The sequence below is a fragment of the Balaenoptera ricei genome, chromosome 9 (assembly GCF_028023285.1).
Source record: "Balaenoptera ricei isolate mBalRic1 chromosome 9, mBalRic1.hap2, whole genome shotgun sequence".
In the NCBI taxonomy this organism is placed as follows: domain Eukaryota; kingdom Metazoa; phylum Chordata; class Mammalia; order Artiodactyla; family Balaenopteridae; genus Balaenoptera; species Balaenoptera ricei.
Window position 1 is genome coordinate 69,622,133 of NC_082647.1, and position 16,310 is coordinate 69,638,442.

Consider the following 16,310-nt stretch of genomic DNA (forward strand, 5'->3'; position numbering starts at 1 on the left):
TACAGCTTTCACTTGAAATTTTACACTTGCAAGAGTCACCACGAACCACTTATTAATCTGATTTGCATTTTAAAGGGGCCACTCTGGCTGCAGTGTGGAGAACTGATTATAGCAGAAGAATGGAAATGAGGAGGACAGCTATTTTCATGTGTTAAATCTCCTTAAATAGTTTGTAAGTGGCTTTAGCATAGGACCACTGCATTCTTCTGTCCTTCTGCCCAGAGAACCACCTAGAATTTCAAATGCTGTTCGGAAAAGAGTAACTGTTTCATAAGCATAGGTAGGTGTGTAAATTGGTATTTTTAGGGGGGAAATCGGCAATGTGTACAAAAATTCCTAGCAATGAGCACACCTCCTTGTCCCAAATAATCTACTTCCTATAAAAATCCCTTCATGGGAAAAATTAGATTTTGCAAAGAGGAATGTAAAAAGAAGTTCATTTCAATATTGTTTAGGGAAAATTTGGGGGAGGGGGAGTAAATATTCACTAATAAAGGATTTATTAAATATTGCATACTACATCCACATAAGGGAATACTATTTAGGTATTAAATATGCTTATATTATTAAAACCAAACCAAACCAAAACAAACAGCTTACAGAGCAGCATGTACGCTATGTTTCAACTATTACTCAAAATATACATTTTTACTGAAAAATATTTTCTAAAATTTTGTGTAATGTAAATAAAAAGTTCCAGTTACCCATATATATTCCAAGAACACGCAGACAGCATCTCTCCTAAGAAAACATCTACACATAATTTGAATATTGCCAACAAGTAAGCCTAAATCTAGTTAAAGAGGCTTGCACAATTTCTATGTCAATAGTACATTTTAGTAATCAGGGTAACAGTAAAGATGCTGATAGAGTCTTCACGAGGCTACCAGATAAGAGTATGGTCACAATTAAGCACCTTTTCATTTAATCAATCTGACTTGTGGTCTGTTGTCAAACTGAACATTCTAATAAGACAAAGTCTCCTTATAAATGTTCTGACTCTAACCTCATGAGTGGTATGACATTCAGTAAGTATTTCATTTTAGATACAATTGATAGATCTTGTCCATCATCATTCTTTGACATCAGCTAAAATTGCATCTTTCCACAGAGCTAAAATTTGCCAAAACTTGTGGTGGTCTGAGAGGCAAATTCGAAAAGAATACCTAATGAATTCTTCTAAAAGAAGTTGAGTTGATGCTACTTTTATAAAATTTCTAATGTCATGAGTTACTTTATCTTTTTCTATTGAACAATTGAAGAAGTCTTTTTCAATTTTATCATTTTAGATAAAATGTTCTCTGTCCACTTTTCCAATGTTTTTAAACACTAAAACATTCTCTTACACTTTACAGGCCTGATGTCATGAAAAATTACTATATCCCAGTGTTGGCAAATCCAAAGAAAATTGAACTCTGCCCTAAAGAAAGTGAAAGCCAAGCAAATAATTTACCTAGGATTAGTAGTCTGGCTTTAAATGTATAGTGTGGGTCTAACATTTCATCAAACTGAGCAAGTAATGATATATTTTTAAAGTTAACATGTGTACTAAATATAAAAAGTGGCATAATATTTAATGTTTTCAACTACCAATATTATTAACATGTATGCAAAAAGGCAATGTATGTTTAAATACTTTTAGGATAGTGTAATTGTTCCTTAACATTGTGATTTCTCTTTCATTTAAAGCAAATACATGTTTGTGTCAGTGCATTTAGTTCATAAAAGGCAGAAATATAAATTATAGCCTAAACTTGATATTACTATATACTAAATCACTATATCATCCCTTACATGAAGTGGATGTGACAATAATTTATATTTACAAATTCATTCTCCATTGGAAAGTGTTTCTGAGAATCATCTTGACACAAAAGTGACCAATATCTTAAAGGGGGTTCACTGAGCTGGCTGAATATATTGTAACCCAGTAAACATTTTTCTTGAGTTTTTCTTGACCACGGTTTGAAGCTGGGTTTGAATAAAAGTTAGTAGCTATTATGGAGAAAAAAAGATATAAAAGTAAAAAAAACTGTTTACTCTGTTAAATGTACTCTCAATATATTTAACCATTTTAAATTTCAAGATGAGAGTATTTAAAATATATAATAGGGAATTAGATAAAGAAAAGCCATATTTATGTCCTGAAGTACATATTTTATAGGTTTTTCAGAGTTTGTTGTAGCCATCTTTTTCTGGGGCCGTTTTTGTTCCTTTGTCCACTACCTCTAGCACTATTTTATACAAGCGAAAAGCAGAAATGTTGAGGTACCCATGAAAAGGACTGTTCTTCAATATTCTGGTTAGCTTCAGGCATATTTAGGGAAAATGGAAACATAAGAAAAAAACCCACTTTTATAACAGTATTTGCAGATCGATCCTGCAGATTTCTAATGCTCATAAGATTTGAAATGTTTAGAATATCAAACTAAATGCTGAATTCACAGTAGCTCTGAATTTGTTTTTACTTACAGATTGCTTTTTATTAAAGGAATGCAATAAAAAGAGCTAACAAGAAAATACAATTATTCCCCAAATGGTTCAAATAACTATGCCAATTATGTATTTGTATTTGATAGTTTAAACATTGCATTGTAATCTAAATACCACTCACCTCGAATATTAACTGAATTATGTTAATACCGTTTTATTAGAAAATAGGCCATGGTATAAGTGACTTATTCTTAAAATTCAGCAGCCTAAATATATTTAGAAATTAAGGTGAACACATTTTACAGTAAACCTTTCTAGTCACTAACTTAGGATAGCTACCATCTTGTTGCTGATTTTATTTTAGCTCTATAGTTTTGTCTAAACTTCTCTCAGAAGAAAATTAGCATTTGCCATTATAAATATGCCAATAATTTAAAAAATGTTCTTGAAAACCAGTAGCATTAGAAACATAAAATATATATTTTTATAATTTACTTTTCTATCCACCCTCTAATCTCATCCTATTATCCTAAGGGAAGCCCTTATTGAATTTCACAAGTCATTCTCACATTTATTTTATGTAATGTCATTCAGGAGTGTACTAAAACTGTGGGTGGGATAATTTTAAGTGCATTTAGTTTGTTTAAAAAAAAAACAAAATGGCAAACTCAGTTCTCAGATCTATGAAGGGGAAAATATAGGTTGACAACCCTAGGTAAATATGGGAAGTAAGAGGTAATTGGGATCATATTAACAATGAGGTAAAAGTATGTGGATCAGCTTTTGGAAAAACTTTGTAGTGTTCATCCCTCTAAATCCTGCTGGAAAAATCACTCTAACCATGATTCCATACTATTTTCAGAGAAAGGTACTTTCATGCTATTATAAAGTTCCACGGAGCTTCAAGCTCTGACACAGAATTATATGAAAAGGGCATTATGTGAAAAGATACCATGGCAAGCCAGGATCCCAGTGTAGAATCAAAACAAATAAAGTTCTTTTAGATTTTGTCATTTCTGGAGTAAATTAAACCCGATAGTATGTGAGAATATCTGAAGTTTCCTTATGGGATTTTAATTCTAGAAGGATGTTGAGTCACTGTCTAGCAAACTTAAGCACCACTTTTAAGATAAGAGAATACAAAAATACTCCAAAAAGACAGTAAGTTCTTCCAATTAAAATTAACCTGGCCTGCTTGTTTACCTGTCAGTGTGTCATCATCTTGCTAATGTGTTCCAGCATCTTATATGGTGGATCACTTTAATCCACTGTGAATAAAATGATGCCCCCTTTTGGTCAGCCAGTGGCCTATTCTGCCTAGTGATTCTTAACGTTCTCCGGAGTCAAATTTGATTACATCATTTTAGAATAGTTTACAATTCTCTAATAAAGGAATGGTCCACAATACAAATGCTTCACATTTCCTAAATGTCGTACCTATTCAGAATCACTTTTTCCTACTTCATTTATCACGCGAAGTGGTAATTCGCATATCTTTCTATTTGGCCACAGCCCTTAGCTATCATTTTAGCTGCTTTTCAGCTGTCCTTTCCTCTTATTACTGGAGATTATTTTCCTGCTGAAATGAAATATTCTCCACTTTATCCCTATAGAACTCAATTGTATTTTTATCTTCCCACTTCTCTAATCTGTCAAGATGTTTTGAATTTAAATCCAAAGTAAGAAAGTCAGTCCACCCAAGTAGATGTCATCAGTACAAATATACTTTGTATTCATTCAAGTAATTGATAGAAGAGTGTCTGTTTTATGCCTGGAAGATGTTAATCTGAATTGCCTCCCCCCACAAGTTAATTTAGAAATATTGCTAACTGCCGTGATAAAATTTATTACACAAAGGGAAAAATGTGATATGAACAATCTAATTATTCTATTTCTTGACTACTCTGTATAGATCATGCTAGACTAAGCAAATTAAAATTAACCAAATCTATTTTTTTGTCAGTCTCACCATTCTAAAGCAAATGAAATCCAATAATGAGGTTTTTGGAAATTTTTACAGATTAGTGTTCTTTATTTTTATTTCTAATTAATTAGGGGATGGGGGAACTGCTGGATATTTCAAAATATTTTTGGTTAAAATATGGGACACAAGAAAAAGTGTTATAAAGTTATTAAGTAGGATGTAGGTATCCAATGTATGTGCGATCATGCATGATACAAAGTATATTAAGTTAACATAATGCTTGACTTCTTATATTGGTAATGTCCACTAGGACTAAGAATTCTGATTAGCTTATTTAGCTTATTTTCACATCAACAACTCTGGATATTTTTACTGAGAAACAGTCATTGGATAATTCATCTCTATTTATACATAAGCTTAAAAACGTATGACTGTTGTTTCTCTCATTGTGGTGAATAATATTACTTTTTCCTCCTACTTTTTTGTCTTTGATTTCATAAAACATACAAAGAAATCTATTTGGCATATTCTTCAAATCAGGGAAATGGCTTACCACATGCCTATTCTCAGATGCTTTTTTATTACACAAGGATTTTTTTCAGTAATAAAAAAGTTCAGAAATAAAAAAAATGTAGATGATTCACTAATTATGATCATCTGGATTTACACAAGTGCAGACGAATTTGGGACTTCAGCATTATCATGAAAACCTGTAAACATTTAGGAAATCACTGTAGGGAGACCAAAATTATTTACAAAGGATCATTTATTAAACACTTTTTTTACAAAATACAAAGATTGTTGTTCTGCATGAATACATCATATATGAAAAGATAATGTGTTTTTACTGAATTTAATTTGAAAACATTCAGAATTTTACCTTCTACCAACTTGAGGAATCAATTTTGTTTTGCAACTTGTCTAACGCCATGGCCAATCAGGGGGAAACCCTTTTTCTTGTTAATTAAATCATATTCACAACAGCTAACACTTTATAGAAATAAAATCAGACAATGTCTGTCATACAAAGCTCTTTCTGCAAGTAACTGGTTTGCCTATGATCCTAAATTTTTTTTCCAAGCTATAAGATAGGAAGAATTGAGGAGCTAGGTAAGTTTTATAATAATGTATTAGCAGCAGTTGATAGAAAATGCAACATAACATTTGTTTTGTCTGTGGTACAAGAATATGTCCTATCAGACTCTAATGTATTTTTCTCTACTCAAACACAAGTAAGCATGTGCTGATTGTTTCTGGGATGACAAAATGTATAAAAAGACAAGAAGCTGGTTCTGTTTGTCATCCTGAGTGCCTATTTTCATCAGCTAATACGAATGCATTGCTAAACTTAGTGAAGACAGGAAAATGACTTAAGGGTAATATATACAGAGTTAAAATACATTTTTTAATCCACTTAAGAGTGATTTCAGGCACTGTGGCTGTTCAGGATAAAATGTTTCATGGTTTATTCTTGATAGTAGTGTAATTGTCAGTGCAAGCGAGAGCAAATACCTGCCCACTGTCACACACATGACCTCGGACATCTGGAATGTTCAGAGCAAATTCACCTTCTGCATCTTCACTCTGGAGGCACCTTCAATGCACATGTCTCATAGTTTGCTCTTGATAGCAATTTAATTTTCAGTGCAAGCAAAAGCAAACACAAAGCTGCTCACTGTCCTACACACGACCAACACATCTGGAATATTCAAAGCAAGTTCACCTCCATCTTCACTGTAGAAGAATCTTTAATAAGTGGCACTTAGTGTAAACCCTCTATATATCATGAGAAACAGACTCGAGATGCCTGAATTTAATAATATTAAAAATCACGGTCCTAGTCATCTCTCTGTGTAAACGATGTTTGAAGAAGGCTTGCCATCACAACATTTCTTTCCTGAGAACGGAGCTGATCCCCTCCGTGTATATCATAAGTGTGCATGCTCTGAGCTGTGGTCACTGTCGTGGCTGTCTTCATTCGCTAGAGAGTCCCCTGTTTGTTGGAGAGTGGCTGCACCGATTCCCGAAAGCTCTGAAGGGAGAAGTGTTCCTTTTTTCACATTCACCAGTTCCTTTTCTCGAGCAGCGGCTCCTTGCTGTCCTCCTTTTACTCTCTTCCACTTCATTCGCCTGTTCTGGAACCAGACTTTCACCTTTAACGAAGAAAGGGATCAAACAAAAGAAAGCACGAAAGAAAGTTAAATGGACCATTATTTTCTTCCTTTTTGGTCATCAGTGAAAAAAATAGCTTTTCCAAGGCTTATACAAACACACTATGAAAGAATGAATATGAAAATAAATCAGCATTGAATTTAATCATGTCCCACGTTCATGAGAATAATTTTAAAACTTTCAGAAGGTACCAAGTACTATATTTCACATTTTATGACATACAGTGTAAAAAATAGATGGGAAAGTACTCTATCATTTTAGGTTGTTCAAAGGTATTTAGCTTTATAAAGAGTTTCTGTGAATTAGAACTAACATTTAATAATTGTCTGGGCCAAACAGCAGCCCTCCTCCCGCCCCGGCCTGTCAATTCCTGAACCCATTTAAAAAATGCTCAGGGTGCTACTGATGAAGCTACATCTGGAAGGTCATTCTGTGCCACTGCAGTCCACGGCTGCATTCCCAAAGCTTTACTTGACCATTCCACCTCAGAGTGAGTCCATCTTCTTTTGAACTATGCTTTTTTTTCCTGCCCTTAGTACTTTTATTTTACTTTACATATATGTGATTCCAATGATTTCCTCAAAACAAGATCAAGATCCAAAATTTTCACTGATACTTGTTAATTGCTAATACTGAGATTGTATATTATGTTAGTCTCATCAGCTTTGTAGAGACATGCATTAAATGACCATCCATGACCACAACCATAATAATAATGGCATCATTTCATTTTCTTGTTTAGGAGGAACTCACTTCCTTTCCTGTTGCACTTCTCATCACTGTATATTCTTATTAGGCTAACTATTCCTTTTACATTGCATTTCTCTGTCTACCCCACTCAAAGTTACCACAAGCCTGAATTTTGTGTTTATCATCCCCAAGCCTTTATTTGAAACAAAGAAATAAACAGAGACAATAGCTTTTTTCACTACATGTGACCCTAAAGAGTACTGTTAAATTTCACCTGTCTTTTAGATTTATCGAAATGGAATGTTTTTAACTATAGCCTTTTTGCCTTATCCATGTTGATTCAAGGGACTGCATTCATTCATTTTTCATGACTGTATACGATTTCATTGTGTGAATATATCACAGTGTACCCATTCTCCTGTTCATGGACACTTGAACAACTTGTTTTTTTCCATTATAAATGATGCTGTTATAAATATTCTTGCATTTGTGTTGTGATAAACATGTGATAGAACTTCTCTGAGTATACATCCAGGAGTTGCCATCATACACAGGGTGTATGAATGTTGAATTTAACATGATAATACAGAAAAATTATTTTCCAAATCTTCATCAATTTAACCCCCCACAGTCCGGGGTGTAAGAGTTCTTATCAGTCCACATCTTTGTCAATCGTTGGAGTTATCAGTCAGTTTTTTTCCAATATAATGACTATAAATGTTATCGCACCATGTTCTTAGTTTGCATTTCCTGATTACTATAAAGTACAGCATCTTTAAGTGTTTATGGCCCATTTGTATCTCTTCTTTGTGAAGTGCCTCCACATCTTTGGGTTGCACTGAGTTGTTTTTGGATTTAATTTCATTCCTTATGGACTCTTAAAATATGTTCTGAATGCTAATTTAATGCTTTGTGGTTATATGGCTGTTACTATAGTCTCTCAATTTATAGTGTGTCCATTTCCTTTCCTTAGAGTATCTTTTGATGATCAGATACTCTAAAATTTATTATATTCAAATTTATCAATTGTTTCTCTTATGGCTATCTTTTTCATGTCGTCTCTAAAAATCTTCTTTCTTCTGAGACCATTAAGATATTCTTCTTTGTCTTCTTCTAAAAGTTTTAAGGTTTGCATTTCAAATTGAAGTGCTCAATCCATGACGTATTGATTTTAGTACATACTGCAAAGAAAATTTCTAATTTACTTTATTCCAGTTGTATAATAAGTTTATTCCAAGACCATTTAACGAATAGTCCACCCTTTTTCCAGAAATTATTGTTTTCAACTTTGTCATACATCGTTTCCATTTACACATAGCTTTATTGGATGCACTCATTTGTTATAACCTTTTGACAAAACCACAGTCTTAATTATTATAATTTCATAGTAAGTCTTTATATCTGGCAGAGATAGTTCTGTTTTATTCTACTCCAGGAATATTTTGAATATTCTCCATTTTCATTTTAGAAACAATCTCAATTTCTGTAAATGCAGAGTGCTAAAGAGAAGAGAAACATATTACATTTCTAAAGATGTACTTATTTAAGTGGTCTTCAAATCACAATACTCCATCAAAATTTGTACAGTTTTCTCAGATGCTGGCACCAAAAAATATTTAAACCAAGTCATTTCTCAACTCTGGATTTTCATTATTCTAGCAGGCCATAATTAAAATCTTGTATCATACATTATCCATACATATATTAATCCATTTAACAATCAAAAATAAGAAAATGTAGGAAAAGATTGCTTAGAAACGCAGAATATGTAGTAAAATAGACTGATTATAAACAAGCTCATTGGTGTTCTTGTATTATTATTACTTAACAGCCAAATGACAAGCTGTGATTTTTAATCACATATCTACTTAGGGCTAAGCCCCTATACTGATAGGTGCTATATATGCATTTTTCAAATACTCAAAATTTTTTCTCTATGATTCCTGTTTTATAGATGAGGCAGTTGAGACTCAAAGGTTAAGTGACTTGCCTAAGAGTACACAGATGGGAAAATGTGGTGCCAGAATTTAAACCTGGGGGTTGGTTTGGCTCCAAATTGATTTTTTTTCTTTTTTTTTGGTTTTGTTCCTGTTATATTTCAAACTCCTGCTTTTTAAACCTTCAGGTTAGAAAAGTAAAGAATATAAAGTATGTGAACTCCATCCATATGATTACTATCATTCAGGTAATTCTCCTACTCAATATAATTAGGTTTGTAAATATGACACTATTTTCCTGTACTGTAATTTAGGTAATTATACTACTCAATTTAATTACCTTTGCAAGCTTGACATTGCATGTTTCATTAGATCTTTTCCACATGAGTTGGGCTCTACTCCTGGCTTCACTTCTGAGTTTCTGTGTGAATTTGAGAAAATTATACTTCTCTCTGCCTCAATTTTCATATTTGTAATATTGGAATAATGAGCCTTTCAATATTCTCCATAGGGAAATTTTCTCCATGGACAATTCCAGATGGAAGAAACACATCATCATCATTGTCACCAAAGAGTGAAATATCCAGCCAAAATAATCTTGGCAGAAAATGGGAGGAATAGATTTCTTTAAATCTACACTTATTTCCTTTTCTGGGAGGAGGGGTGCATTAATTCTATAATACCAGTATAAAACCTGTTACGTGCAATTCTAAATGAGAAAAATGTAAGAATATGGTATTGATTTTAGAAACAGTATAGGTTATTTTGTGTTGTTTCCTATGTCTACCATGTGAAATTTTGCCATTTCATTTTCTTAAACAGACAAATGAAAGACTTCAGAGTTTTCAATAGTAGCTATGTATCCATACATATATATGGATATATAGATATATGCATGTATATGTGAAAGCATTTGATGATTATATAACAAATCTAATCATTCTAATACCTTTAGGTATTTTCTTGAGGTATTTCTTGAAATACCTTGAGGTATTTTCTTATTTCAAGCTACATATTTGATACAGGAACTCCGTGAATTTAGTAATGGAACAAAACACAGAAACAGATGCATGATGAGTACACCATATAAAAATGGGAAGGAAGAGTACAGAACTTCAAAAGTCAGTGTGTCCAGTTGTATTTTCAAATATAAAATATTGGGATGAATTGAAATATGGAGAGGAAGATTTTGGGGAAAAGCATATGTTTTTCTACAACCATCACAGTATTAAAAACAAATCTATAAAAGTAATTCCGGATTATGTCAATATTGCCATTAGAATAATAACTCCATGGTTTTATAAATAAAGAAACTTTATAGTTTAATTTATTATCACTTAATAATCCAGCTTCGTTGGCTGGATTGAAAAAATACTTTTGTAAGATAGCTAAAGAATAATCATTCAAATGCTTGACAATTTTTTAAATATGCAAATTATTTTGATTAAAATTTGCAAGTGTGTTTCATATAATAATCTGCACTTAAAAACTAAGTAGAGTAAAACTAATCTTGTGTTTCCTTGGTGACTTGGAATCTCTAGTCATTCATTCATACACTCAATATTACTGAATGTTTAGTAACAGGTAAGAGGGGTTAGATTGAGGAATGTGTACAAATAAATAAGAAATAGTTCCTGCCCTCAAGGGCAGTTTACTGACTGTATATGAGGCCTTTGGCATATACTGAGATGAGTAAAGATTAGCTTCATCTTTTATAGAATATCTTTAAACTGCTTGTTGTTGTAGTTGGTGTCATTGCTAATCCCCTAATAACAGGTTCCCCCAATGGTCCATGAGATGGCATGAACTCTATCCCTACATTCAATGTCCCACACTGTTTTGCTGCCACACAATTATTATAGCAAATGATTTCTTTCCTCTGGGAATCTCATGCTCTTGTTGTTACTGGCATCCTGTGTGTCTCTGAATTTTTTGTTCTAGTAACCTAGGGTAATACCTTAGGTGCTAGGAAATTGGATCATCAAATGTTTTGCATACAACTAAAATATGTCCATCTTGGAGTATGATATATAAATTTTGTGAACTTTTATTATTTTATTTGGGCTTAAAGTCAATTTATCTCCTATCGGCAATTTCTCTGGAAATGCTGGTTAATGAGTTTTGTTGTGTTTTTTTTAGTATTTCCTTTTTTTAAGATTGGATCTAGGGCAAGATTCCATATGAAGTATGTTTTGTTACATAGTATGATTAATAACTCAGATAAAAATAAATTCTTTCTCCCACAAGAATCTGAGTAATGAAAAATACCATTGTTCATGAAACGAAAGCAATATGAACCAAACTTATAGGCTCTTAATATTTCTGCATGAAGGTAATATTTTTCAACAAAATCTTCAAAATAAAAAAATAACAAAGGAAATAATAGCCTGCAGTATCAGTAGTAAATATTTAAAGTGCTCAGTTATAAACTTTACTTTTCAGAACATCTGATTATTATGACGCCTCACTTTTTAATCCCCTAGTTTACAAGTACTTAGTATTCACATTGCCTGGATAATCAAACTACTATTTAAATAAATAGGAAAACATTTATTCACATCTTGACTCTCGTTACTGAAGAAAGCAGCTAAGAGAATCTTACTGTAGCTAATTTGTGTAAATGATATTTCAGAATCTAGAAATCTAATTTTTCTTTTTAATAAAAATACTGTAACTGAGAATCATTGTTACTATTTGCTAAACATTCGTTTTATCTCTTTAATTTATTTAGCCATTCACATATGGCCTTCTATGTATAAGTTCATAATACCTGTCCTTGAGGGTTCACAATATATCAGGAGAACACAAATGAAATATGTAACTGTATTGTCATACAATTTTCTAAAATGGCCAGAGGCAAACTGGTTGATAGAAAGTAGCATCTACATAATGCTATAACCCATATCTATAGACTACAATAAATGTCTGTCTTTTGAAGAAACAATCATAACACGTAACATCTGGATGAAAACTAAATATTTCAGTGACATATCTATATGTCTCTAAACATCTGGAGTTTGTAGATTTAATATTTCAACTGTTTCTATTTGCATATGAACACTTGAAATACTGTAAACACTAACAAATATTTATTCACATCTTTAACATGTGAAAACATGCAAAGGAGTAATTGTATGAATATAATTTTATCACAGGTGTGATTAAATTTGATCATGGCGGCTGATCTAGTAAACCTACTGTATCAATAAATGGATCCCAGTAAGACTTATCCAAGTAATTCAGTGGCAAAGTCAGTGGTTAAACTGAAGAATTAGAACCAAGAATGCTCTATAAGGTAAGGATGAAAAATGGGGGAAAAGAAACCTTCTTTACTCTTCCTGTCTGAATAGATTTATATCTGATTAAGAGAAGGAATCCCTCGGCTATTTCCAAGAAGCACGTGGGAGCTACCGGTTGACTGCTGTTTCTATAGCATTGCAACATGGGGTTGGGACGTGGGGTGTGTGTGTGTGTGTGTGTGTGTGTGTCTGTGTGTGTGTGTGTTGGGGGGTGAAGGGGGTTAGGACATATTCCATGACTAAAAGCCTGAATCCCTCTGTAGAGGACTGCCACTCACCTTTCTCCTCTATTTTAACACAATGTTTAAGACCAGGAAATCATTTTCCGGTCTCTATAATTTTCAGTTTCAAAGTCTCTGTTTTTTCTTTTTGTACTTAGAATGCTTGAGAACCAGGCTCACTAAAAAAAAATGTAGTCATAAAACATTTACGATTTCACATGTCTTTGAACAAACTGAATACGCATTAGCCATTGGCAGCCGTGGGCAAATAACATGTTGAACAAGAAATAAACTAATTACAAGCCAATCATACGTATTATATTCTCCTTACCAAAAATGCAGCCAGAGTAATCATTCACATGACGAGCAAAATTCTTAGAGGACTGACCACTTTTAAATTTGACCCTTTAGAAATGTCATAGTAGTAGTAAATGCTAACAATTTTACCTCTTTTGTCATACCTGATGAAATTCAATTCAAATGACCTACTTTATTAATATTAATTTACAGTGAAAATTCACTACACTATTTCTATACAAGATTAAAAAAAACAGATACATCTTTTAGGTATTCTAAGTGAAATATTGTTTAGCTCAGTATATCATGAGTAAATGACTTCAGCAAATCTGAGTGGAAATATCAAAACTAAATTAGGCATTTTGCTCCATTACTGTGTTAACAAATTCCTGAATAGCAATTCTTGAATACATGGAAATTGTGTATTCTGACCCACAGCTGGTACTTATCTTGTTTAAACTACTAAGATCAACTAGAATGATGACCTTTGCTTGCAACATCTTGCCTAATCTCTGGGATAATGTTTAACAATAGTTAGCAATATATCACAATCAGTACATACAATTTTAAGAAATGAACTTTATCCTAGCCACTGTCTAATTAAGTGAAATCTATCAAATGTAAATATTGATTGAAACACAGAAACTCACCGTTCTTATAAGAGCAGTAGAATATTGGCAATTCTTATGATTCAATCTAATTAAATATTCTTATTATTTCTTGACAACTAATTTCAATATCAGAATACATGTGAACCTTCACTACACTTTTATTAGATTTTGGAGCTGTCTCCAAAATTATTCTAAGAACTTATAATGGCAATTATTACTATCATATGAATATACACTGACCACAAAAGTATTCAGTAATTTCAATAACTGGGAAAATTTCAAAAAATTGAAAAAAAACTGTTCAGCATAAGAATTAGAAGTGATAAAGAGAAATGAAGTTAAAATCCATCCTAAGTTAAATACATCTCAGGTTTTCATGACGAGTCATGGAAATAGTGAGATTAATTGGTAGAAAGTCTTTTATAGACAAATTCTCTAGAAATTGTCCATTATTAGATCTGTATTTACTATTTTATAGATGTCATAGAACATATGCAATGCTCTATATACATTTTTAGATAACAGAACATCTCTTTAAAGTTGAAGATGTCAACATAAAACTTGAACCGGCTTCTCAAAATTTCCAGAAGCTTCTTAGTTTTAGAATTCATTTTAAATTACATGCAGAAAACCTTATATGATCGCAAGGATACTGTGGAAAAGGAGTAATCTTTCATTACAGAAGATTTTTTCTTTAACATTACACTTTAAATGATGATCTGTGTTGCAACGCATGATATGTTTCAGAATGTTACTGTCGATTTATTGATTATTGACAAATAAGTTAATTATTTGTTTCCTTATTGAGGAAATACCTAAAATTAAGGCTCATTTTATATGTGTGTGTATATACATATAGGTAGATAGCGATGTATCTGTATATCTCTACGTCTATCTCTCTATTCATCTACCTAAGAACGTTTTAAAAAATAGATTCTTTACATACTCTCAAGGCTGGTTCAATAAGGGTGGAGTCTTATTTTTCTGATTATTTTCTATATTATTTCAAACTTGGATATTTACATTGGTAAATGGTTAGGGTTCAATTGCTTATTTCTCAGCCTTCTACTTTATACAGCTAATATCTCTGAAAATTAATTTAGGAGAGGGTGGAATTGTTAATCTTCTCTTTATAGATTTTGCTTTATTATTGACATTCTTAAATTTTACATCGTAGCCTTTGTTTTGTGGAACCTAAGGCAGTTCTGAATGTGGCTTTTAGAGCTCACCACACATTGTCGATATGCATTTCTTTAAAAAAACAAACAGCATTATTCAGGAAATATCTCTTTTTATTTTGAACTAAGATTCCACTGTATATTCCACCATCAAATTGTCCACCCTATTCTACCCCATTTTTCCCATCAGAGTCAAATCATATTTAATCTCTCAAATTAGCAGGCACACCATGATTTAAGCAAAAGAAATATCTAACCATTACTCTACGTGACTGTTAAATACTACTCTAAAGAAATGAGGAAATATCTAAAATCACTGGCTACACAGGTATTCTTGGATTACCTTGAATAGACAATATGTCTGATCTTGGAGACATAATTTATTAGCTAAGTAACTGAAAGTATTCATAGAAATGTATAGAAATAAACCTGCAAAGGGGAGGGATTGCGCAAAATGCTGAGTAAAACACAAAACCACTGTTTATTTGGCACAGGAAAAATTCTCCTTCACAGTCATCCAAAAAATGGACGTCTATTTGGAAAATACTTGGCATTGAGCCATTTAATGATTTATGAGTAACAAACAAAACATAATCCCTCTCATTCCCACTAATGTAATATGATCCAACTAGGTGGGATTTTCCATTTATCTTGGCAGAGGTATCATGAATTCAGGCTGTTTATCCTGGTAATCTTAGCTTACAAATCTGCAACATTGCACCTTTGATTAGCTCTGTGAAATGATTTTGCGAAAAGGAAGGATCTCCCATTCTTTCTATATTTGGCAGCCTTAACTCTATAAATATGTCCATTTTGTCACTCCTATAGTTTTATGCAGCTGCCTTCCCTCTTCTTCCCATTGTGAGACATTAAAAATTTGGCATGAGCTTTTTCCAAGTGTATCTGGATGGATGAAAAAGCCAGAATAAGCTTGTCAAACTTAAAAAAAATCTTGGGACAGGAGGGTCTTCAGACTGACTGGCTCTTCAAAGTATTCCAAGTGGCTCTGCCAACTGAGGATTATTAGATGTTGACTGAGAAGGGTATATGAGAATATGTTGTACACTTGAGGCTGTAAATTAGAAACTGGAAGGTTACTAGAGTGGTAACTGTTCCACAAAACAGCACTATATAATTAAAATATTTAAAGCTCAACTTTGTTCCAGTGTATCCATTTTTATTTAACATAAAACAATTTTCTTTAACACCTAAGTGCTAACATGGAATTCCTTTGCAGGATAAGCCTCTTTTTCTCCTTCTTTCTTCTTCCTCTTTGGCCAGATGGAGTTCAAAGGGGATTACAGACATCCCCTGCCTGTATAGGCATTGCATTATGGGAGACACAAACATAAAAGTCCGATTTCTTTGGAGATTTCAGAACTATTCTTCAGATTTGAAAATTTGAGTCCCGAGTGATATTTAAGGATTTAGTGTACCTTACTTTTCTCTAAAAGGAAACCTAATCATTATTGCAAATATTTATAATCACATGTATGTGGCCCATCAGAGCATGTGTGGCAAGTATATTGATTGGGTGATATAAACAAG

General features: G+C 32.6%; 1 protein-coding gene across 1 annotated transcript in view; it reads right to left on the reverse strand.

Annotated features, from left to right (window-relative positions):
* Nucleotides 1-5,126: 5,126 nt before the first annotated feature.
* MEOX2 (mesenchyme homeobox 2) overlaps nucleotides 5,127-16,310 on the reverse strand; it is a 64,982-nt gene continuing 53,798 nt past the window's right edge. The window contains exon 3 of the mRNA XM_059932832.1: nucleotides 5,127-6,510. Coding sequence (XP_059788815.1) covers nucleotides 6,286-6,510 — 225 coding nt within the window. The 3' untranslated portion in view covers nucleotides 5,127-6,285. The remainder of the gene's footprint in view (nucleotides 6,511-16,310) is intronic.